The sequence below is a fragment of the Epinephelus moara genome, chromosome 3, assembly GCF_006386435.1.
Source record: "Epinephelus moara isolate mb chromosome 3, YSFRI_EMoa_1.0, whole genome shotgun sequence".
Classification (NCBI taxonomy): Eukaryota; Metazoa; Chordata; class Actinopteri; order Perciformes; family Serranidae; genus Epinephelus; species Epinephelus moara.
In genome coordinates this window covers 21789429-21813006 of record NC_065508.1, presented here as the reverse complement: position 1 = coordinate 21813006, position 23578 = coordinate 21789429, and the positions used below count along the sequence as shown (strand labels likewise).

At 41.6% G+C, this 23578-nt stretch overlaps 1 protein-coding gene across 1 annotated transcript in view; it reads left to right on the top strand.

Annotated features, from left to right (window-relative positions):
• med13a (mediator complex subunit 13a) overlaps positions 1-23578 on the top strand; it is a 111742-nt gene that overhangs the window by 2252 nt on the left and 85912 nt on the right. The window contains exon 3 of the mRNA XM_050035193.1: positions 9164-9398. Coding sequence (XP_049891150.1) covers positions 9164-9398 — 235 coding nt within the window. The remainder of the gene's footprint in view (positions 1-9163; positions 9399-23578) is intronic.

Here is a 23578-nt window from a genome sequence, read left to right as displayed (position 1 = left end):
CATAACACCACTGCTGTTATGACTCACTCGCTGAACAGACTCCACTTTGTGGTTTTATGGTGAAAGAATGCGAATACATTGTGGTACTTTTTTCCCTCGTCGTTTTTCAGTGGATAGTCTTCTCTGGAGTATGATACTACTTGTTGCTTACTTTTTTTTTGCATTTTAAAGCAGGCTTATTGGAATTAACTTGAATTCAGTGTAACTGTGTCTGTGCTATTATGCACATGTGTAGCTGGGTTTTCATTAAAGTTGTAGTTTGAGCTTCCGTGCATTTTAAAAAAGCACTTAACAAAAGCAATCTGTTTGGTGATAGCATCAACACGAAGTTAACAAGAGCTGTGTGTAAAATGAAACTGATATAATTTGCATTCTCCTCAACCAACACTGCAGAACACACACTTGTTAGTTTCATGTTTGCCCATGACAGACAGGAAAAGAGACTTTGTAGAAGAGGAGCATCTGCGACATGATTTGAGCAGCCTCACCTGTTGCTTGTCTCATATCTTGAAAGGCAGGAAGACAGCTGTTTGAACACAGTGTTCCCTACTGAGACCCAGAACCCTAAAGTGGCCAGAGGGAAGGTGAGCAGCTGGCAAAATCAGGGGTCGTAACCCCCCCCAAGTACGTGTCACCTCAGGAAAACTTCCTGCCTGTATCCAGTGGCTTTGGCCCGAGATTCCCTCCTCGGGCAGCAGTGTGGTTTTTGGCTTTGGCATATGAAAGATAAAACTTCTCCTGACCCGCAAGCAGTTGCTCGCAAACTTGAGCGTTTAGTAAGACACAGGCAGGTGGAAAAACTTGTAGATTCATAGCAGGCACACTTGTGCACACAGCCTGGAAAGCATGAATGTTGGAAGGAAATACAGAGATATCTGTGGCACGCTCTGTTTTTGCACACAGGCTGCTACTAATTTATTTTGAAAGGACAGACAGAACAACTGCAGAAGGCACATTTATCCTTGATAGAGCAGTCTGCCTCTTGGATATAGTTGATGAGGAGTGGAGTACTGACGTGTTCAGTCTTTGACAGAGGGGCTATTCAGTTCTGCCCCATCAGGCTCAGGAATATGTAAGGACACCAGTTATTATTTTGTCTGTAGTTCACTGTTTGGCTGAGTACACAGTAATGAATTGTGTGTAAAATCTGGGACAAACAGTGTGACTTAATGTGTCTACACTGGAATATTTTGTCTTTTATTAATGCTTTAAAAAAATGCAGTTTAACACCAGTTTAACTCCTAAGTAATAGCTTAGCTGCATTGATGCAACGAGGGAGATTGTTTATTGAAGTAGTCTCTTCAAAGATCTCTGAAATCATATTTGAAGATATGCTATGAAGGATTTCCCTAAAAACAACAACAATGCATACACTTGTACAGAAGTAATCCCTCGCAATCATCACCTATGACCTACTAGAAGAGTCTGGCGGAGTATTTTTCTGCAAAGCCTCTGCCTTCTGCCTGTATTTTCTGTGTTTAGGATGTTAATGGGTGTGTACTCCCACAGTGCTCAGGTGAGGTCAGGGCTTTATAAAAAGGTAGCGGCCAGGTGCCAAACTGTAAGGAGCAGGCATCCAAGAGAAACAGCGCAGAAAAAAACGCAAATACGGCGAGGTGAAATGCCAAACGAGTGAATCAGGGGTTGGAATTTACTTTCACTTTAGCTGGCGGGCGTGTTGACAAACAGTAACCTACTATCCTGCAAGGTTTGCCTTTAAAGGTTTTACAGTATTCAACAAAAGGATCAGCTGATGTTTACTGGGATGAAGTTGGAGAAGATGCATTGTGTTGCTGGAGTTAATTGCAGGGCAGATGTTTGCAATCTGTCTTTTGTTTTTCTGTTTCAAATGTTGCCATCGAGCAGTGCGACACAAACCATAACAAATCATCTTTGTGTCCAGCTGATAATGTGCAAACACAAAGACAAATGTTTAGTGTTTCAACAGGGATGTTTGGTGTTACTCTGTTGTTTGTAGAATCCTAGATTACATAGACACATTTTCAGTCTTCGTCATTAGTTACATCCAGTATGAATCAGCAGTGCAAATACTTGACTTATTTCCTATGTAGACAAACAGATTCAGCTTTAAGTGTCGCAGGAAGAGACCTGTTGGATTCAGACATTTTTGTGTAATTCTCCTAATTAAGCGCAGCAGGTTTAGACGTGTCATTAAAATGAACTCATCCAGCAACAGAGCCACTTTAGATGCTCGCTTTTCTCAAACGTGTAATCATACTGTATATTTGGTATGACTACCAACTGACCAGAACCACGCAAGAGTCAGTGAAGCCACTTAAAAACTTTATGGAGTTTCAGTTTGGGTCCAGTTGAAGGCCACCTTCTCGCCACATCCACACAGCTCAGCGTCTCCCTGGAAGTGTGAGGGCTGGAGGTAAATCTTGTTGGCCTTTTGCTCTCCGAGCAGTGCACAAGAGATCAGACCGCTCTGAATGGAGGTGAGCACTTTTCAGCTCCACACTGTAGCTGGTCAACATCATGTCAGGGTCTTTTCCTGGCTCAAAATGAGGTGGAGGTGCATTCGTGTCCATGTGTGCAGTGGCTTAACTCGCTCAAGCAAACTCTCTTTAACAAATATTGAAGGAGTTTTAATAGTTATCTGTGAAGAGATATATGATTTGGGTAAAGTTACTGAATATTTTTGTAGTATCTCTTTTTTGGTGTTGCACTTTGTAGGTGGTCCTTGTGCACTTGTCTCACAGCTGGCTGCACATAGAGAGTAAAGTTATTTGTCCATATTGATGAAAATCAGATTGTAGATAGGGTTGACCCGAATCCTTGGATTACAGGAATATCTGGTACGAATAATGACCCTTTTACAAGTGTCATGCGATTAAAAAGTGCCAGTTCCCGTACTTGTGATGAAGGAAAACCCTTTTTTGGGTTGTTATGTTCAGTCTCTTTTTCTTGTGAAATCTCTTAATTCTTCAGAAGCTCCATCCTGAGGCTGTTATGTAAACATTTTTCTAATGGAAGTTAGAAAAGTTTATATCTGTGAATATCTTTCCAACTATACTGAACTGCATAGAGCTGCGTTCACAAACACCGACTGCTGTTCGTAACAGCATTTGAACGGCAGGAAAAAGAACACAGATAAAGACCACATCGGCTTTCTTTCACATTTATAAGGCTGGTACTGACTTTGCTGCTGTCCAGCCAAAAACAGACTGGTCTTTTCTTCCTCTCTGGCAGTTTTGGCAACACCTTTACCGGCGCACTGTGCTTATTACGATACAGCGCTACCCAGTCAGTGTAATGTCGCAATTGCAGTCACAAATGACAGAATTCCACCAGTGCAACGTTTGTTAGAAAAGTGTTTTCCATGAAGTCACACATCAGAGTTTTGTTGAGAGGTGGAGGCGGGATGAAATTAGCCGGGGGCGGATGCGTTGCAGTTTTCTGTGTAGGAAAAACCCTGCATATATTGCATAAATTGCAACGGCAACAAATGTTTGCAGCACCTTCTTCTAATCTTCAGCAACTGTTGATCAAACTGAGTGTTTTACATCTGATAGTTATTGTCACTGACAGTTCTTAGTTGTTATAATAATGTAATTTCAACCCATTGTCAAGAAGAGAATACTGACGACATCAGCGATTTAAATGTATCTTTGAAATAACTGTATTGAATTGGATGCATCTGCAGGGTAATGATCATAAAGAGCTGAAGTGTCTGTGGCGGTTTATTGATGTAGCATCTGTTATGTTAGATATTGAGGGTGGAGATGTATATAGACTAAACACAATACACACACAATAAGTCATTAAGTGCTGCGCATAATTGCTTGTTGACAGTAACGCACACCATTTACTGTTTCTTGTGTACCACTGTTGCTGCATTGAAGGATTGTTTTGTGCCGTATTATATATTCTATAGGAAATACAATGTATTCAGTTGCCTGCTTGGCAGAGAAACTGCAGCATAGATGCAAACACCGTGATGGTGACAGAAAGAGTCGCAAAAAAGGTGACGAGTAGAACTGTAATATAAGATGAAGAGTCTAACCTTCTGCTCTTGTGGGCTGTTGTATTTCATTCACACATTCACAGCGCAGCAGCAGCATTAATCAGTATTTTAGCTGTGACTGCGACTACAGAAGCTGTAGCTCAGAAATGAACCAGGTCAGAGTTTCTGTGCCCGCACAAGATGTGGTCAGTTGGTTCAAGTTGCCCTGTGTGTACAGCTGTACCACATTAACTGTAGTCGATAACAAGAAGCATGCCAGTGCTTTCTCTGCATGCCATTTAAAAAGTCACCTGATATGAGGCTGACTGTTAATTAAACTATTTAACCTTCTCATGACCACATGTGCACAGAGTTGCTTGTTGGCTTGAATTTGAAGAATGCCTTATGACTCTGTGTTGCATTATAAATAGTCTGTGCATAGTTTAAAGCTGTCAGAAAGTCTGTAACAATCAAATATTTCTCCTGCAATTTTAATTTGACAGAGTGGAGGTGGGCGCCACATCCTCTATCGTGGTGTTTCATATCACAGTAACGCTATGTATCATAATACAGTGATTGTTCTGTAAATTCAGTAAAGACATAGTTAAAAATAACCAAGCTGTATTTCATCACATTTGTTTATGTTCTTCTTTATTTGGAACTTTATTAACAACAAATAAACAGCTGCCTCAGATGAAGCAACACTTGAGAAATAAGACTCAAAGCAATAAAACTAAAAAAATAATTTATGAAGAAAGTTTTATGGTTCCCGGGAACAGTAATTTCAGAAGATATGACAGCACTTAATCGTTAATCTGATACCTGCTGAGAATATTTTCTGCTGTTTACACATGTCGTTATGTAGGTTAATATTGCTTCTCCTCAGTTTACTACACTGCGCATCACTTGGGACTGTTGGGAGCTAGCTAGTGGCGCCCATCATTTGGCGATTGCTGCTAGTAACGCAATCCTGACCCAACAGCGTTAGAGACGAAACATTGTGCTGACCCTCCAGTATCCTCCCAGGTCGCCCGTGTGAGCACCAGCACAAGTTTGAGCCGCGAACCCCCTTTAGCATCACTGTCACCTCTGTTAGCACCATTAGCAGTGTCAGCATGGAAAGCCGCTCACTCACAGGAGCTACCTATGTGGAGACCAGAGGGTGACCACCATGTTTCTGCAGCAATGCTGTCTCGCCACCAGGACAGCACACCAGCGTTTTTGCAAATTAGCGGTGCCACTGATTAGCTCCCACCTGATCCGGCTAATGCGCAGTGCAGAGCGGCCAAAGCTAATGTTAGCTAACTAGTAGAAACCAGAGGGTCGGCTGCAGACCTTATGTTAACGCAGCTAGCAAGCTGTCCGTCAGCAAAGCAGACAGAAAATGAAATAAAAGGCAAGACATTCATATCACCAGACATTGCAATTTCACCACCTCTAAATGGAGAGTGCTTTGAAATTTGGTGCTAAAGCTCACTGAGTCAATGAAGGAAAGGCGTCTTGAATCTCATGGCATTTTGCTTTTGTCTTAAAAATTAATTGGTTAGATTGTGTTTAATGGTTGTCAGGCAATCAAAAACAAAATTAACCAAAACTGACTGTGATACAAGTTTCTGTTTTTTCAACTTCACTCTCTGCCCAAATCAGGGGGCCTTGCAAGGCAGCTGTACTCACAAGATCACGCGAGAATCCAGTCTTGATTTGCTTGATAGCTTGCCTCAAATAGCTCCTGCGGTAGTAACGGTATTTCCAAACCTATTCCAATGGATGCATTTTCCCTGTCGTACAGTATATCCCATCATATCGCCCAACCCTGTGACAGACTAATCAATTAATGGTCTAATTGTCTCAGAGCAGATTGTAACTGCATACTGTCTGTACTCAGGTTTGATGGTTCAAGATTAGATAGACAGCAGTTTGCATTGCGCTGCTTCTTTTTGTTCCTGTAAATATATCGTTTACATGGAAGAGGATACAGTAAGAAGTGTTTAGGCTGAGAGGCCTCTTAACCGTCTCTCTCTCTCTCTCTCTCTCTCTCTCTCTCTCTATATATATATATATATATATATATATATGTATATATATGTGAAAGGGTTTTTAATATGACTTGATCTTGATGCAAATACAAGACAATGCACTCTGCCTCGACAATAACAAAATGTCAAGAAATTATGTTGTAACTGTATCCACTCTAGTTCACTGCTGCATTAGATCTGGCCTCTAAGAGCACTGACAACGTGCATCTCCCTTATATTAAGTGGTCCTTGGTTACAGTTAGGTCGGTTAAGAGCTAACGTTAAAACATGAAGTGGATTTTTAAGGGCAAAGCAAGTACATTTGGATATTATAAAAAGCATGTATTAAAACATTGATGCAAATGAGTGATATAAATACAACTTGAGGTGGTGGATTTGGCTACAAAAGAGTGGCAGGAGTTCCCGAAATACTTATTTGAATAAGAGTCATGTTATTCAAAGCAAGGTTTCAGTCCCCTGTCACCAGTTTGATGCCTGGCTGTCTGTGTGCAGCACATAATCACGTCTAAAAGTGTGAAACCAATATCTATCCAATATCCACTTACGAACAAAACCTTTTACACGATGGAGCACACAATACCACCGGGGGACTGGCCACGGTCAGTAAGATGACGGGGGTGTTCGCTTGCTAATTGCCTATCTGTACCGCTTATGATCTGGTTTCACAGTTAACCGTTCTCCCCGCCCTCCCTTTGCATTGTGTGCACAGATGTTTCCTAGCGAGATGCAGGTGTACTGTACTGCTTCTCACACTCCAGCAGCAGGAAGGAGCAGCCTAACTGCTGCAGCTCTGTAGTTACACACAGACCCAGCTCTGCTGTCTGCACCTTGGAGCTTTGTCCTCAGCGTGTGTTGCGGCTTTTGAATTCCTTAGGTTGTGCATCAGAGATTATCATGTTTTGATCATGCTTCCTGACAACTGCTGCGTTAAGTTATGATGACACGTCAGGCTTTTGTGCGCGTTTTTCTTTAAAGTTAGTGGTGGAGAACAAATTAAACACATGCTTTCTGTTTACTGATGATGCGTACAGTGTGCACTTCATAATTGTGGAATAATAAACTGGCCTGTATGCTGCTGTGGTGTTAGGACTGTTGCTGTAAAAGAATTTACCCTGCAGTAATTGAGGGTGGTTCAACAGCGTGATATGCGATATTATCGTCACCTGTTGTTGCTTTTGCTATTTTGCTATTTATCCTGATTTCAGTGCTTTGTGAATAAGCTTTATTGGTGGGCCATTATTAGGTACAGAGTGCTGCAGGGAAGACCAACCTGAAAGTTAGCTGCCCTGATTTTGTTCAGCAAGATCATCTTCACAAATGAACACCACTTTTATGTTTTTTTAAGCATAAATGCTACCACCAGAACCAAAAGGCTAACGTTAGGCCATAAACAAACTACACCGCAGTTGCATGACTCTTACATTGCCACCGCAGTAAAGCTGTGTTCTGCGTGATGACGCTCTGTAGTCTCATTTAGAAACCTTAAGCAACTTCCTTTTTTTAGACACATAAAAGCTTCAAAAATAGATTATTGGTATATTCACTGACCTTTTTTATGTTGCAGAACTTTGTTTCTGGCATCATTCAAAAACTCATTCAAAATTTCTGAGATGAGGGAACTGGAAGTGCATAAATGCTTACTAATTTCCAGGTTTTAAGACTCATTCCTGCATCGCTCTATATTGTTTCTTCTTAAATGACAAAGATGACGTTGTTTTAAAATAAATAAAATACTTTTCATAGTTAAATGCAGAACACAGAGGGGCAATGAGGTGCAATAAGTGGTGAAGCGATAGTTCAGCTGAAAACTTTGGCTGTGTCAATACAGAATAGCTACGAAAGTAAAAATGTCGGCACAAGTCAGAGAACCTGCTCTGGATTAAGGGAAAGCTGAAGCACATAGGGAGAGAGGATGGACTCACTGTTCTGTGTTGGTTTAATTTTAATTTCCCCTCCATTGTTGTTATTGTTAAAAACCTAGGTTAATTAATGATTTGCCCATCTGTGTGTGCTTACTACTGCTCACTAACTTGTTGTGATCCAGCTCTGCTCCAGCTGACGCAACACAACGCTCTGTTTTGACAGTCCCCAACCTACCCTCAACCACCACCACCACCATCACAACTAACACCACAAATCTCCCAGCTTATTCCCAGCCACTCATTCACAGCGAAAGACCACTGCCTCGCCACAGCCACGAGTAATCACTTGTTCAGGCTCAGTACCTCTGCACTTGAGTTAAGATATCCCCTGAATTGTAATGGATTAATTGGTTGAATATACAGAGGGACAGCTTGCCAAGTCAGCCTGAACGGAATAGGACTAAACGGCATGAAAATGAACAGCCTATGTTCGCACAGATTACTTGAAATGTCTACAAGGATAGATAGAGGACCAAGATTGCCAGCGGAAATGGGGATGAGCGCCTAAGGCGTCGCGTGTGCGTTCTGTGGTAGTTAGTGTGTGTCTGTGTGCATGTGTTTAGGTAGACATGGGTAGTCTGTCGGCGCTTGGATGATAAGCAGCAGTGCTAGCTAGCACTGGAGCGTAATGTTCCTGCTTTAACACTTAATAACCCCGCCAGTGATTTACTGCCTATGAGGCTTTTTCCTGTGTGTTTTGTTCTCTCCATAAAAGCCAGACAGCGTTTATAGAAAGGCAAAGCACCCCCCCACCCCCCCAGCACTCACCAATAATGAGGATTAAGGTGGTGAGACCACATTTACCAGCATTCGTTTTTTCTTATTTGTGTTTCGAACATGTTGTTCATGGTGATATTGAAAGCACCTGAAGCACAAGTACACAGTTCTTCACAGAAACAAACACAGATACAAAGTATCTCAGATTTTAAGGGCAATTTCTCTCTTTTTATCAACACACAATGGTGCTCTTTTTTCTCATAATCTATTGTGTATCTCTCTATCTTTCAATCTTCCCATTTTCTCTGTTTTTTGTTCTTTTTTCCCAGTTTTGACAGCCCGGGTGTGTTGTTGTCAAAAGTAGTTGGTGGGTGAACTGCCCCATAAAAGAGGATTAATACCTCCTCTTTACACTGTGCTCAGCACATGTTTACTCTGAGGTGCTGAGTGGATCCTGAAGCAGCGACTCTGCACACTGACAGTCTCTTTCTCCCCCTCTCTCCCCCTCCCTTGTCTTGCAGGCTGACTTGACAGGGATCAAATGGAAGAGGTTTGTGTGGCAGGGTCCCACCTCTGCGCCCATCCTCTTCCCAGTGACGGAGGAGGACCCCATCCTATGCAGCTTCAGCCGCTGCCTGAAGGCCGACGTGCTAAGCGTATGGCGGCGCAGTCAGCGGCAGGGGCGGAGGGAGCTCTGGCTCTTCTGGTGGGGGGACGACCCCAACTTCGCTGATCTCATCCACCACGAGCTTGCAGGTGAGGACCCCTCGGCATACACATAAGGGCATGACATTTGGAAAAAGCAGTGCATGTTTTATTAAGCTGTGCAGGTACATCCTCTTTATGCAGCTTTCTTACTACTTGGAGGTCAGAGGTCGGGGTCAGTTGCTGAACAACACCCAGGGTGCTTGTAGGGATTCAGTGATTGAGTTCAAGGGAACAAGGAGAGTGCTCCTCGACACAGAGCTGGTTCTTATAGTTGAGGAGCAGTAACTTTACCCTGCTGCTGCATGATAGTTAGGGCTGTACCGAATAGTTTGAAGCTTCGAAACTTGAGACAGAAAGTTGACATTCGAATGCTGCTTTTTTGCAAGTCTTTATTCGTTCAGTTCAAACTTGGCATTTCCGACTCATTTGATCCAAACATTTCCAGTAACTCCAGAGCGTTTTAAAGTCAATAATTATTGAAAAAAGATAGATGTAATTATTTCCAAAATTCAAAACACATTTTAATCCAACAGAACATTTTGCTTCACTCCATATTAGTTGGCGTTTAGCCCTTCAAAAAGCAGGATTCTCACCGTGGTCACTAAACTGTGTGTTCTCCTGCGCCTGTATTAACAGGTCAGTCTTGCAGCAATCTAACAGCACCATAAATAATTACATATATTAATTAAAAAGTTGATCTCATAAAAAAGCCTGACTCATTTAATTTGATGAATCACTTTATTCAAGTTGAGAATTTTTGTCCAAGGTCTTTTCTTTTTGAATGGTGATTACATCATAAAATCAGGGTGTCTGCAATTCCTCAAAAAGCTCCAAAATGTCTTAAATTCACATAAATATTGGGCCTGAAAAGTCATTAAATGATCTTAAATTTGTCTTAATTTAGTAATAATTTGTGAGGTCTTAATTGCCACTCTGATTTCATTTATCCAGTTTTTAATTATTTTTTGTCAAAATGAGTCAAGCTGTTCGTTGTGACACTGCACATTTCTGATGTTACAAATCTTTAAACCTACCACACAACTTAATTAAGGGTAGTTTCACAACATTTCATGTGGTAATATTGCATTGATACGCGTTATTTATACTGCGAATACAAATTCAATTTTTGGCAGTTAGCTATAATAATAAAATCAATCGCTTTGTCCATCCATGAGATACATTTTGCTGCTGTAAAAATGACTGAGGTGAGATGAACAGACCGAAAACTTTGTCAGCATATGTTTTAGAAAGATAAAGTTTTTCTTTGGGGACATGATTTGCAGTTGAAAAAGGTTATATATCTTAATATATGTTAAATTCTTAGCATGTAGCAAAATGTTTAAAGCCGTAATGATATTGTATTGTGAATTAAATATTATGATAATATCATATGGTAGGGCCTCTGGTGAGTCCCACCCTTTAACCTCTCTATGCTCACTCTAATAACCATATCCCTACATGAGTCTGTGGATCCTTAAAAATTCTTACTAAACATTTAATTCATGAATGTAAGAATAAGATCTTAATTGGTATTAAAATCAATCTTTCAAAAGTCTTAAAAATGCAAAGACATGGGAAGCATGATTTTATGATTTCCTTTTAATTGGCATTGCATTGTAATCTTATAATTTATAGCATCTAACTTTTAATTTGACCAAAGAGGTCATGATTTATGTCACAATAAACATTTTGGCAAAATTGTGCCTATCCCTTATTAAAATAGTTCATGTTTGTTCTTTTTTTCCCCCTTTAATTTTGGTTGATTTTTGTGTCAAGTCGCATTAAAAAAGCCTTTAAAAGTTATAAATCCATCTTGCCTTAAGCTGTAGGAACTCTGAACATACCACATACCTTTATACTTACTTTTAAAGTTAATAAGAAAAAGATGATTTGTCCAAAATTCTGCCTTTTATTTTGTTAAAAATTAGCTTTAAAATGTCTTAATATTTTGTGTCCCACACCCTTCAAAAAATAGGACAGCAGACATTAAAAGTTTCATTCGAAAAAACCTCAATAGAAGCTTTAAATATAAGAAGATGACATTCAGTACGACCCTGATAGTTAGGCAGATAATCAGCCAAGTTAGTTTTCTTGCTGTTTTGGCAGATTAGATGATTAAAGACAGGGAGAGAGATGACTGCTATTCTATTTCTGAGTCTCTGCTCTGGCAAGAAAAATAAGTCATGAATATGAAATTCACCTCCACTACCAATGCGGCTTTTGTTAGATTCATTCAAGGTTATAAAGCTAAAGGAGTGATGGCTGTAAAAGATAACGGGAAGTGTAGAGGGCTTGCAGCTTTTGTAAAAGAAGCACTTGAACATCGATCACTCTGTCAAGATACGATATTGGCTGTACAATGAAAAATGATACAGATTTCAGTGCTTGATTGTCAGGTAGGCACAGGGGAGGTACCCTGTGAGTGAGAGCCTCAGGGAGGTGTTAAAATCTGTGTAATCTGATAGCTCCCTAATGCCCCACTCCTTACCCTCATCTGACTGATAAGCTAGCCAGCCTGGCTGGTAGTGCCAACACCTGTAGGGCAACTCCCTCCCCCTGGGGACACTGGGCATCATGCTGTCTCATTATTTCATGCGTGTTTGAGAGAGGGTTTAAGTGGCCGCTGCCCTGCAGCAGATGAAGCAGCACTGTGCATTTTATTTTGACGAGTTAGAGCAAGTAATCTGAAGTCATATAGTGCCATTTCACAGAGGATGAAGAAGAAGGTAACTGAGCTCCGATTATAACTTGAGTGAGAAACACAGCATGCAGGAGCAGCCATGCAGAAACGAGGCAAATGCATCCACCCCCCGCCTTCTTCCTTTCCCTCTTCAGTAACAGTAACATTAGCAATGGAAGATGGAAAAGGCCATCTTTATTCATGCTCTCTGCCATGTAGATTGAACTTTGGAGTCTGAGCCAAGCACAGCCCGTCTGTGACCCTCCTTCATTATGGGACATTGTGCCTGAAGTGGACTCAAAATGGGAGCTGAAGGCAACGATGGGCAGCTCATTCAGGCCTAACGGGTCCTGGTAATTACCTGAAGCGTCTGGCTCAGGCCCTCTAATAGAGTGTGCTACATTTCAAGTGGGAGGGGGTGGTATGGAGAATCTATATTTGGAAATTGTTAGAGTCAGTGCTGTGTTCTTAACGCTGGCTTTGGGAGATTAAACGTTAAATTTGTTTGTGTTTCAGGAGATAGAAATTATATAATTGAATATTGACCAGAAAACCTGCGCTGCATTTTCCTTCCAGGTATTTTAAAACAAAATGATGAATCATTTTTTGGCAGCTCTTGTTTCAGATTCTTTGAATTTTTATTAAAACACCACATCTATTCCTCTTGGAAATGACGTTGACGTAGACAGTCACGGAGACATGCACCCAGAGCACCTGATGAGATTTTTCACATTCCCCACTGCCCTTGTTCTTCAAGTGTTTTGCACCCTGACTCCACAGTGTCAGTGGCTCCCAGATGGGCGGTGTAATCCGTGTTTCCTGTTTTGGAAGCTGCTGCTCCCCTCCTCTCTAGTGGAAGACGTCTTCCTCCTGCTTCTTGAGCCTCTCCCCCTCCTGTAGCTGCTGTGGGGCTCTGCCAGTGAAATGAAGCAGAGCAGTCTCTCTAGATGGATCTAAAGTCAGCCAGAGGGCTTCTTTCTCTCGCTCAACCTCAGCTCTGCAGCTGCTGATCAGTCTGTTCAGGATGGTGTGTCCTGAGACCTGATAACACAGCTGAGACATGGATGGAGTAATGTCAGGACCTCTGTCTAGATGGCTTTACTTGAATACATGCACCTGTTTGCACCACTGGAGAGGTGATGCTTGTGTCTTCTTTTAAGTGTGCTCCGTGAGAGCTGCTTGTCAGATGGTCAAATAGCTTATTGAACCTATGTCTGGCAATTTTCTGTTACTGATTTCCCAAACCGTCAATCTGACATTCACACCCACTACACGCCATGATTGGCCAGCTGTGCAGAAGTAGAAAGGAGCCAGGGTTTGAACTACTCTCTCTAGCTCTCTTTTTATTTTAAAATTCTTTACACGGTCATTTCTGGCTCTTTTAATTGAACAACTGAGTGCAACACTGTGAATGCCTTCCAAAGGAGATCATCTGAAAATATGCACTGTTGTCGTCGTATTCAAACAATATCACGCCTCCCCCTCTCTATTGCCCTTTTTACACAGAGATTCCACAATACTGCTGTAAAGAAGGTCCACCATTATGCTGGATTTCCTTTTTAAAACTGAACTACACAATGCTAGCATGCCGTCACTCCAGAAGCAAAAGATGTGTGTCATGTAACACGACAGCGTCAGTGTCTAGTGTCATTTTTAGGGTTGGGTACTGTTCATATTTGATACCAGTACCTGGAATTTGGAAAAGCTACCCAGGGGTACCATAGTTCAGCGCTTTATTCTCTTTGTGATAAATACTCCTTTTCCACCAAAATTAGCACATGTACGCGTGTTTTTAAACACAGGTAAACCCACCAAAAATAGGCTACAGACTTCTTTCCCATTGCCAGTAGACCAGAGCTAGGTACACGGCTCTGCAGCAGACGAGTATGCCTTTCTGTGTATGTGTTGGGTTTTTTGGTGTGTCACGTTCAACGTCACAATCAGGCCGGAAAACAAGTTAATAAAAAATGACTGTGGTTACTTCTTTTTATATATCTCTTACTTATTCAGTATCTCTTTCAAACTTGGTGCAGACTAATTTGGACCGATGTTTGAGCTCTGCTTCGGTGGTATTTTGTGGTGGCGCATCATTGCATCTCGCCGATAAAGGAGCTAAAATTAGAGCATTCACTTGCGTGTTGTATTCCCGCAGATGCTAATCAGAGCTGGAGGCGATAAATACCTGTGACAACTGCAGAGTCATTTGACCCGGGTGTGAATGCTGATTAAAACCTTTACCATTTCATTTAAAAGCCAGATGTTAGCGGGTGTTAGCAGGTTTTTTTTGTGTAGTAGAAAGGGGCAAAACATGTCATTTCAGTTCAGTTCATTCTTATTTATTGAGAATATTTTACACTCCACACAAACGGAAACTCTCCCAAACCTCCCTAACCCGTTCTTACAACCTCCAGCTTGTCAGTCTGTCACCAGGGCATAGCCTGAGAATGCTGTCATGTGTGTCTCCGAGGAAGTACAGTTAATTGCAGTAGTGCTGTCACGATACTGTTTTCTAAAATGGATATACTACCTTGAAAAATATTGATGTTTGATACCATTTCAATATCCCTACGGAAAAATTGACATTGAGAGCTTACCATTTTTATGAAAAGACAAATATAACAAGGCCATGGCATGACAACAATGACTTTTCTTTTCTTGGTTAGTAGCAGTTAACAGCAAATTGACTGTAATAAACACAAAGAAAGAGCGAGAAAGCACAGCTGGTATCGCTGTATCAACCTGCAAAAATGAGCATTGAAACTGTTTCATATATTTAGCATCAATATGCTAGATAGATAGATAGATAGATTGTTAGTTTTGACATCATTAAAATGCAGTAATGTATTAACAAAGTGGTGTTTCATTGGGCATCAACCTTGTGTTCACGCGCACATTGTTGGAAAAAATAGACTTGAGGCTTGGCGCTTCATGTTGCGGTTACGCTTGTGAGGCGCAGCTGAGATGCAATCCTGCACCGAGCCAGTGCAGCTGCATAGATAAACATGAGAGCGTGTGATCTTGATGCTGGACATATTGTCCTAGCCAACTTGTCAAGTTTGGAAAAGTTTAAACACACTCGTGACAGCGTTCTGCTCACCATTACCCTGTCTCTGTGAGTTTGGTTTATGGCAATCAGCTCTTCACCCTGCCTTCAAGTGTGTGTGTTCTGAACAGCTGATAACACCTTTGCCTTCCGCACTGTTGCACAGCACCTTGCACAAACCGGTCCTTATTTAGCATAACTTGGCCCTTAGTGCAGTGGATTGCAGCCAATCCCTCTCCTATGGCACCAGATTCCTGCTCCAGATTAATTGTGAAATAAGGGGATGTCACTTGAATGCTGATAGAATAAAAATACTGAAGGTTTTCTTGGTCCTGAAGATTAGGATTGAACTTCACTGCTCTGGCAGAGTGTTTGCAAAAAGTAGGATGATGATTGACAGTCTGCTGCGGACTCTCCTGGCTGCCTGAGGAGGTGCGAATCGACAAATACCAGCTAGCGTTGCCAGGGCAGACCATGGCAGGACCAGCCTGACCCGTGCACTCAACTGGATTGTCACAACTGTTTTCGCCTTTGAACTGCCACACATTTTTTTCCCCCACTAGTTCGATGGATTTTTTTGCCTTTTGGTCCTAGCCTGTCTTGGGAATAAAAAGCTTTCTTTTCCTTTTGGGTTTTCAGCCTCTTTTTAGTCTTCGTGCAATGTTGGCGGTAAACATGAAAATCCGCTCTTTTCTTTTCATTTCGGCAAGCTGGAATGGCGCTTACTCATCCCCCCCCCACCCCCTTCCACCCTCATTAGATTAGCGGCCTGTGAAAGTCTTTTAATTTTGAGCAAGTGCCATTTCTGTATACCAGTGTGCCAGTAATCCCTTCTCTCCAGGGAGATGAGGGGAGAAGGAGTGAGCTAGAGAGAGGAGAGTAGTGAAGGGCGGAAAACTTGAGGGATCTTTTTAAGTCTGACACTTAATCACCATTGAACGAAGGGTAAGGGTAACCACCAAGCCCCTTCTCTACACTGTTGGACAACCCGCCTTGCTAGCACTAACACAACGAGAAAACCAATTCTAATCTTCCCCTGGCCATGCACAGAAATTATTCCCCAACAAGTGAGTGCTGAATTAAACGGCTGGCCCCCCCCCCTCCCACTGGTTGAGTATAGGCATGTATTCTTATGCAAATGCCACGTTCTCTTCATCGTCATCTCCCCTCAAAAGCTGCTGGAATCTCCTGACCAGGGGCATCCAAAGCGAAAGATAAATGGCTGCCTTTTCCTCCCCTCAGAGACCCACTGATCTTTTTTTGCATAGAAATTAGGAATGGATGTCGGTCTGTGAGGGTAATTGTTCCGTGGTACATTTCTTACTAGTCCGTCCCAGTCCCTTTTCCCACCCTACATAGTGCCCTTCCCCTGTATGAGTCCCACTGGGGCTTCCACTGCTGGCAGTCTAGCACCGCTAGCCCTTTCCATACACATGCGCTGGCTTGGCTGAACTTGATTTGACTCGGCTTGTCGGCCCAGTGTGGCAGGGATTTGCATCTCCATACAGCAGGGCTACCCGCTTGAAGGTGTGTCTTAAACTGATGACGCGCTTGTATTGAGTCAATGAAGTTTCAAGGGTAAAGACGTGAAAATATGCTGGCTCTATACACGCTAAAATTGCTGTTTATTTAGATGGAGTCTGGTGGGTTTGGTGATGGCGATATCAGGGCTGTTTCTGGTTAAACATAAAGGATCTTACTCTTTAACGACAAGGTCTATCTATGCAGGAATCCTTTCCATAATGTTATCAGACACTTAGAATAATAATCTGAACCTGTCAGTGGCAAAAACAATCGCTTTAAGTGGGCGTAAATTGAAAGTACGCAATTGCCCTGAGTGGTTACAGTACAGTCAGTTGAAGCTGATGAAGTGGAGGCTATTTAAACATGTCGCCGAATGTTGAAGCCACATTGTCCCTGAATGGCGATGAAGCCCATCTGATGTCACTGCAACCTGCTTGTAGGTGGTCTGGCACATTTTGACCCAACTCTGGAGATGGTCCATCTCGGGCACAACTTGGCATGTTTAAACTGGTAATGGAAATGCAAGTCAATGTGGCATGGGTTGACTTGGCGCCTAAGTGCTAATGGAAAAGTTCTACCTGTCCCGGTGTTTCCCAGTTCAGTGTCCATGTTCCGTCCATGCATATTCCTTTCCTTGAGCAGTAAGGCTTGTTAAGGGAAAGGCTACCCAGCACAGGTTATCAGCGAGCCATCTCCACCGTGGTCCCATGAGCTCACCCATCTATTCATTACTGGGTGTTAGGTCAGATCTCTAGAGAACCAGAGAGAGAAATGGTGGGTGAGGGAAGAAGACTGCATTTATATTGTCCATCCCCTCCACCGGTTGATGATCACATTGTTTGGGATCCATCCAGTGATGGAGGGAAGAAAAGCTTAATTTAGCAACTCTCTGTGAGCTTGTTTTCCCACAATGATCTTTTGACAATTGTTTTTGTTGTTGCTGGTATGCAGTAATTCTTGGAATTTTTCTAGCTTTGCCAAGTTCATAGGACATTTTTTTTGTTTGTTTTTTTGTTCTTGTTTAACTACTGCTCCTCTGTGCCTATTTGAGTCAATGGTGAAATAAAAACAACCCTGCTCTGCACCTCAGGGTAGAATATCCAGTTCCAAAGGGTATATTTCAGTAGTCTGTGAGGGCCGTGTTGGCTGAAGGTTCCACTGTTTTACAAGTCTGACTATTTTTTTTCCTGTCTGCTGTGAAGAACTCACAACTTCAGAATTATTGAGCTGCCCTCATATCTGTGAGAGATACTCTGTTTGAAGCACTACCTGCAGAATACAGATGTTGGCAACAATCTTCCAAGGCATTCAAATACCAAAACATCTGTTGAAATGATGTCTGCTCTTTATGTCAGTGCCTTGGACTTTTGTTGTTTAAACAATGACTGTGTAATGAGCCACCCAGATGAAAGATTTGATCTGCTGTTGATTTAGTGTTAAACAGACTTAAATCCTAAAACAGAAAAAGATGTAGTTGCTGGTTTGATCTTTTAACTAGTGGGAAAAAACAGCATGGGCATGGTATTGGCATGTTGGCACCATAGATTGTAAAAAACAGATGGACGACATGACAACTCCCCAAACGTGAAGCAAGAACATCTTTAAGTTTGGCGGGTTTGGCCTCATGATTGACAGCTGTGTGAACCATTCGGTGTGCTTGCAGACAATGGCGCTGCTCCTGATTGGTCAGACAGCGGGAACTTGATACCGCAGACAATGCTACTGCACAATGCACAGACTCAGGCTCCATATGATGTCACCTTCATTTTGTACAGTGGGAGGAAGTGGAGACACATCGTCCATCTTTATATACAGTCATTGGTTGGTACGCTGAGGGTGGAGTTGGGAAAGTAGTTTGTACCACGTGTCGTACGACCCCATCGGAAATCAAAAGTGTTCATAGATCTCCCAATTGGCCCCAATCCAAGGAGGAGTGAAAAGCCTGCCATTGTAGAGAAAGGGGAGACATGATCATTGTTTAATATGGGGGTCATAGCGCACATTTTCAGACAGTCTCTCCTTGAAGATATCAGTGTTGCGCTCAGTTTCAGTGTTTAAAAAAAATATTGATTAATATATATCAATTCTACCAGCCGCACTTTCTAGCTAGATCTCATTGTTAATGTTTACTACAGTCATTCTGCTGCGTACCCAGAAAAGAAAAATGTTATAGCCTCGTTATATTTATCTTTTAATCAAAATTTTAGCTTGTATTCCCTCAGTGCCAGCTTTTCCCCATGGTATTGAATATCCATATTTTTTAAATTACTGTTTTAAAGTTAGAAATACAGTATTGTGGCAACACTACCTGGTTGTTCACATGAAAAGTCACGGAAATACTTGAGTAATGAACTAAAATAGAGGGGGGTTTAAAAATATATGACCATCCAACATGCCATTGGTGGGGTATGGAGTATACTGGCAGCTTTACACCTTTTAGGCACACGCTTTTATTGACCAGCAGTGAGCCTGTACTGAAAAGAAACTGATCTGTTTCCTGCTCTCCATATAATTGTGGGACTATTCCTGCCTTGTTGTATCGAATACAAGAAACAGTTTCTGAATCTAAAATAAAATTCTGAAACTGCTGCCAGGTGTATGTGTGTGTGTTTGACACCAGGCATCAAAATGTGTTTAGAAATGCAAACATATCCTTCAGACGTGCAATCGTTGACAAGTACCTTTTTTAAATCACTATTACCTATTCTTAGTAAATTGTATTCTTAGTTAAACAGCTGTGATTTTCAAACACCAATTGTATTTAATTAAATGAGTAATGTATATTTGATTGGTGCAGCCACTCTTTCTTTCATTTCCATAAACCAATTGGCACTAGTGTCTGCTTTTTCTCACTTGTCTGCGTTGAGAATCTTGCCTGTGGATTTAAAGCGTTAATCTTTACGACTTGACACTATAAAAATGTAGGATCACATTTGTCTATTACAGAGCCATATTCTTACAGGAAAATGTCAAGCCATCAGTTATGTGATTGTCTGACTCTGCACTTGCAATCCTATTTTAGAGATTGTAATAGCGCATTTGCTCTCTTGGATAGCGACAGGAGTGATGACACACAAAAATGAATGTGATACAGATTCAGTCCCACACTGATGTAAGGCACATTGTATACACTGCAGCCCAGTGGATGCCTCGGGCAAGGATTCAGAAAGGAGAAATGCCACTCACTCTTTAGAATTTCCACATGTTATCGACTAGGACAGCCAAGTCAAACTGGATTTTGAAATCTTCACAGTCCAGCTGTAAACATGGACAAAGAGCATCCGAAAGCTTTAAAGTGGACTGTGTAGTCCTGGATATAACTAAAACTAATTAAGAACTGACTTATGCCTCATTTCTATTGCAAGATTTGGCTTAGGTCCTTTTTCTGTTTCATTTTCCACTGCGGGTAGTAGGCAGGATTCTCAGCTAATCACCAAAGTGCCACAGTGTAAAACCAACCAGACATCATCTTCAACGTGACACTTGCTGAATCATTTCATTGGCAACCAAACAGAGTTGTGCGGGCGGACATTGTATTATATGGGATGGGTGGCATCCAGATCGTCTGCATGCCTCGGTGTGGTGCTGGTGTCAATCACATAACTTATCCTCAGTTTTATTGTCCTTACTTTTATCCAGACCTCCGCAGCAAAACAGTCCGCTGCAGTTTTTCCTGTGAAAAAGACCTTGTAACTTTTGTGGAAGCATGCGGTACTACTCAGTCAACTAATTAACTCTGCTACTGAAAAGCTCTTTGACTCAGGAAGTAGTGATGTTACCACCACGCTACTGAGAATGCTGTTTAATTCGTTATGTTGCTACTTGTTTTGAGCTGCTGCCCAACACTGATTACCAGTCATTTGCCTGACAAAAAGGAAACAAATTTGTCGCTCATTTCTCTCATTTCAAAGACTTTTCTTATTTTCTCTTTGATATATCACTATTGTCCTTAAATAAAGCTAAAGTAATTTAATGAGAGCACGCAGTATTTCTTATCTGATTACTCAATTAATCGCCGGAATAAACGATAGAATACCCGATTACTAAAAGAATTGATAGCTGCAGCCCTACCCTATTGATGGTACCATGGCTATTAAAAAATGGCGGGTTTGTGCAGGATGTCATGTGTCACGCAAGTGGCGATTCTCTTTGACCATGCAGTGGTCTGCAATTTTCTAACTCCACCTCCATAGTATCGCCTTGGCTCACTTGGAACCTCGACGAAGGTGGAATCAAAAAAAAAGTACCAGGCACTATTCACAACTTCCGCCAATGGAAAACCAAAGAAGAGCGAGTCTAGTCAACTTGAGTAGAGCTGTACTGTACCATTAAGTGGGAATGTAGACTCAGAATGAATAACTGGGACAGGAATCAGTGACTTCTAGAATAAAATTTATACATCCTGTTGATACTGTAAAATCTGTATTTTCTCATAACAGACACTTTCAGCAGAGTACCCTTAGAAACTATATGTAACCCATATGGACAAACACCTAAGCCCTAGATGTGTCTTGTGTTCCCAACGTATACAGTAGGGGTGGGGGGAAATTCGATAGAGCAAAGTATCGCAATATTTTTTGTGGCAATATTGTATCATCACACAGTGCCAGGTATTGATTTTTCAATTATATAGATTATAAAGATTTCAAAATTTAACTTGAGGTAGCCTACATGAAAAATATAATCCATTGCTTTTTCAGTCCACTACATACATGTTGCTGCAAAGAGGATGACGAGAGATGAACAGACTAAAAACTTGTAGTGTCGGTGTGAAGAGTAGGCGGACCTATTTTTAGATAGCAATAGCGTTACTGTTCCATCTAGCTCTCGCTGTATTTCCTCTTCACCGACGATGCATAGGAACATCTGTGCCTTGATGGTTGTCCACAAAATGGGGTTACACGCTGACATTTTCAGAATAAAAAAGAAAAAGGATGGAGTGTTAGAAGTCTCTGTTGCCGTTCGATTTGATATTTTGAAATAGTCCATGGTGCATTAGATGCCGGTTGAGTAAGAGTGACAATATTCTCTTGACCTATCAGTGAACTGCAGCGTTTATAGCTCCAACTCTTAGTATCGGATCAGTGTGTTACGCACCTAGAGAGGGGAAATGCTGCAGCTTTTGACAATGGAAACACACAATTAATCGTTTTTTAGATTATGTAACGAACTGAACTAAACTGCTTAGTGGAAACAGGGTTTTTAAGTCATCTAAGCAAATGACATATTTTTATTTTTTATACTATTTGATAACTACCACACAACACTGAAATACTCAGCTTTGTTGTGTTTGTTAGAGTGGCTTTGGTCACAGAGAGGCCATGGATGTGTATCAGATATAATTAGCCCGTGACACACGTGGTTAACCTTGGCTCAGGATTTGTGGTCCCCCCCCCCCCTACAAAGATGGTTCTAAACTTTAGTGTGCAACACAGAATGATGAATAGATAAACCCAGACCAGCTCTTAGGAGAAAAAAGTAGAGGAGGCCGATGGCTTTTGTGCTTGGGGATCAATTTTCCAGGGCTAATCTCCTGCCTGTGAACCACCCTCCGCTTTCCTCTCTTCCTCCAGCTCCATCTCCCTCTCCAGCTCTCTCTGATAGATCTCCATTGACTGGCACAGCGCAGGGACTCGGCCATGCGTGCAGCTCTGGCCCATGGGTGCAGTCTCCCTCTCCTCTCTCTCTATTTATCTCTGTTTTCCCCCTCTGCTCAAGAAATATTCATTAATTAGTAATGGAGCCTTTACAGAGCACCACTGGTTCCCTCTCTCTTTCCTTGCAGATAAGGAGGAAGTGGAGGAGAGGAGAAAACCTTCTGGCCAGGCTTGGTAGAATCCCCCAGAGCACAGTCGATCACAAGGCATTAATCTTGCTGTTTAATGACCGACTGCTGCTCTAATTGCTTATACACAGATGAGCAACTGGGAGAGGGGCTAAGAAAATTCCTTTGCTTTGACTAAATCTGTTAACTTTTTTGTTGGTTTATACGGACCCCAGAAACACCCATGTGCCATTTTGTGGTATTACCGTAAGTTAAGTATCTGGGTGTTATAGGAGAGGTGTTGTGCGCTTATGTGTCAAAAGGTGCTCCCTTACTCCAGAGGAAGATGTGAGGAGTCTTAATAAAGCTGCTGTGCACCCGCTTAAGAGCTCTTATAAAGGTCAGCTCATCCGGGCCGGCTACACAGGAGGCAGAGACATGAAAGTGTCCGAGCCATCAGCTGAGCTCATAAATCTTTGTCTAAATGAGGCCACTCATCTTTCGCCCTGTGCACTGACCACCCCACACCACATCCCGCCCTCCCACCATGTGCACTCACAGATGTGTTATCAAGTTAAAATTTTGGGTCACAGATTAAAAAAACAACTAAATATTAATAGGTATCTAAAGAGTTCATGATAATCATAATCAACTATTTAATGAATCAATTGTCACTGATTTTTGGATATATCAAGAAAAGAATCAACCGAATCAAGAAAATAACTGGCAGAATAATCGATAATGAAAATAATTGTCAGTTGTTTCCGCAGCTTTCACTTCCAAATAAGATTGTATGATAATATAGTTTTGTTAATTAAATAATTCTGCGATACAGCTTGCAATCTCTGTATTGAAATCTAAGTGTCGCACATGGATCTAAGTGGACGGGATGATAAACGATTTTATCGCCGATCAAGTTAAAAACACTTAAAATAAGTTGATCATGGTGAATTTCCATCATAGTGGTAATCATGTCCAGCAGCACTCAAAGAGACTGCTGGTCAACCAACAATAAAGACTGCAAAATAAGGCTGCATACGCACCAACCTCAAAAAACAGGAAAGATCTTAATCCAAAATTGTAGGCCCACAGCTCGAGCCTTTGACCAGATCACAGCTGTGCTGATGTTCAGTACAACGATCTCAAGTGTGATATTACTTTTATGCAACAGTTCTACAAGTGCTATTTATTAATAGTAAAAAGCGACAACAGGTTAT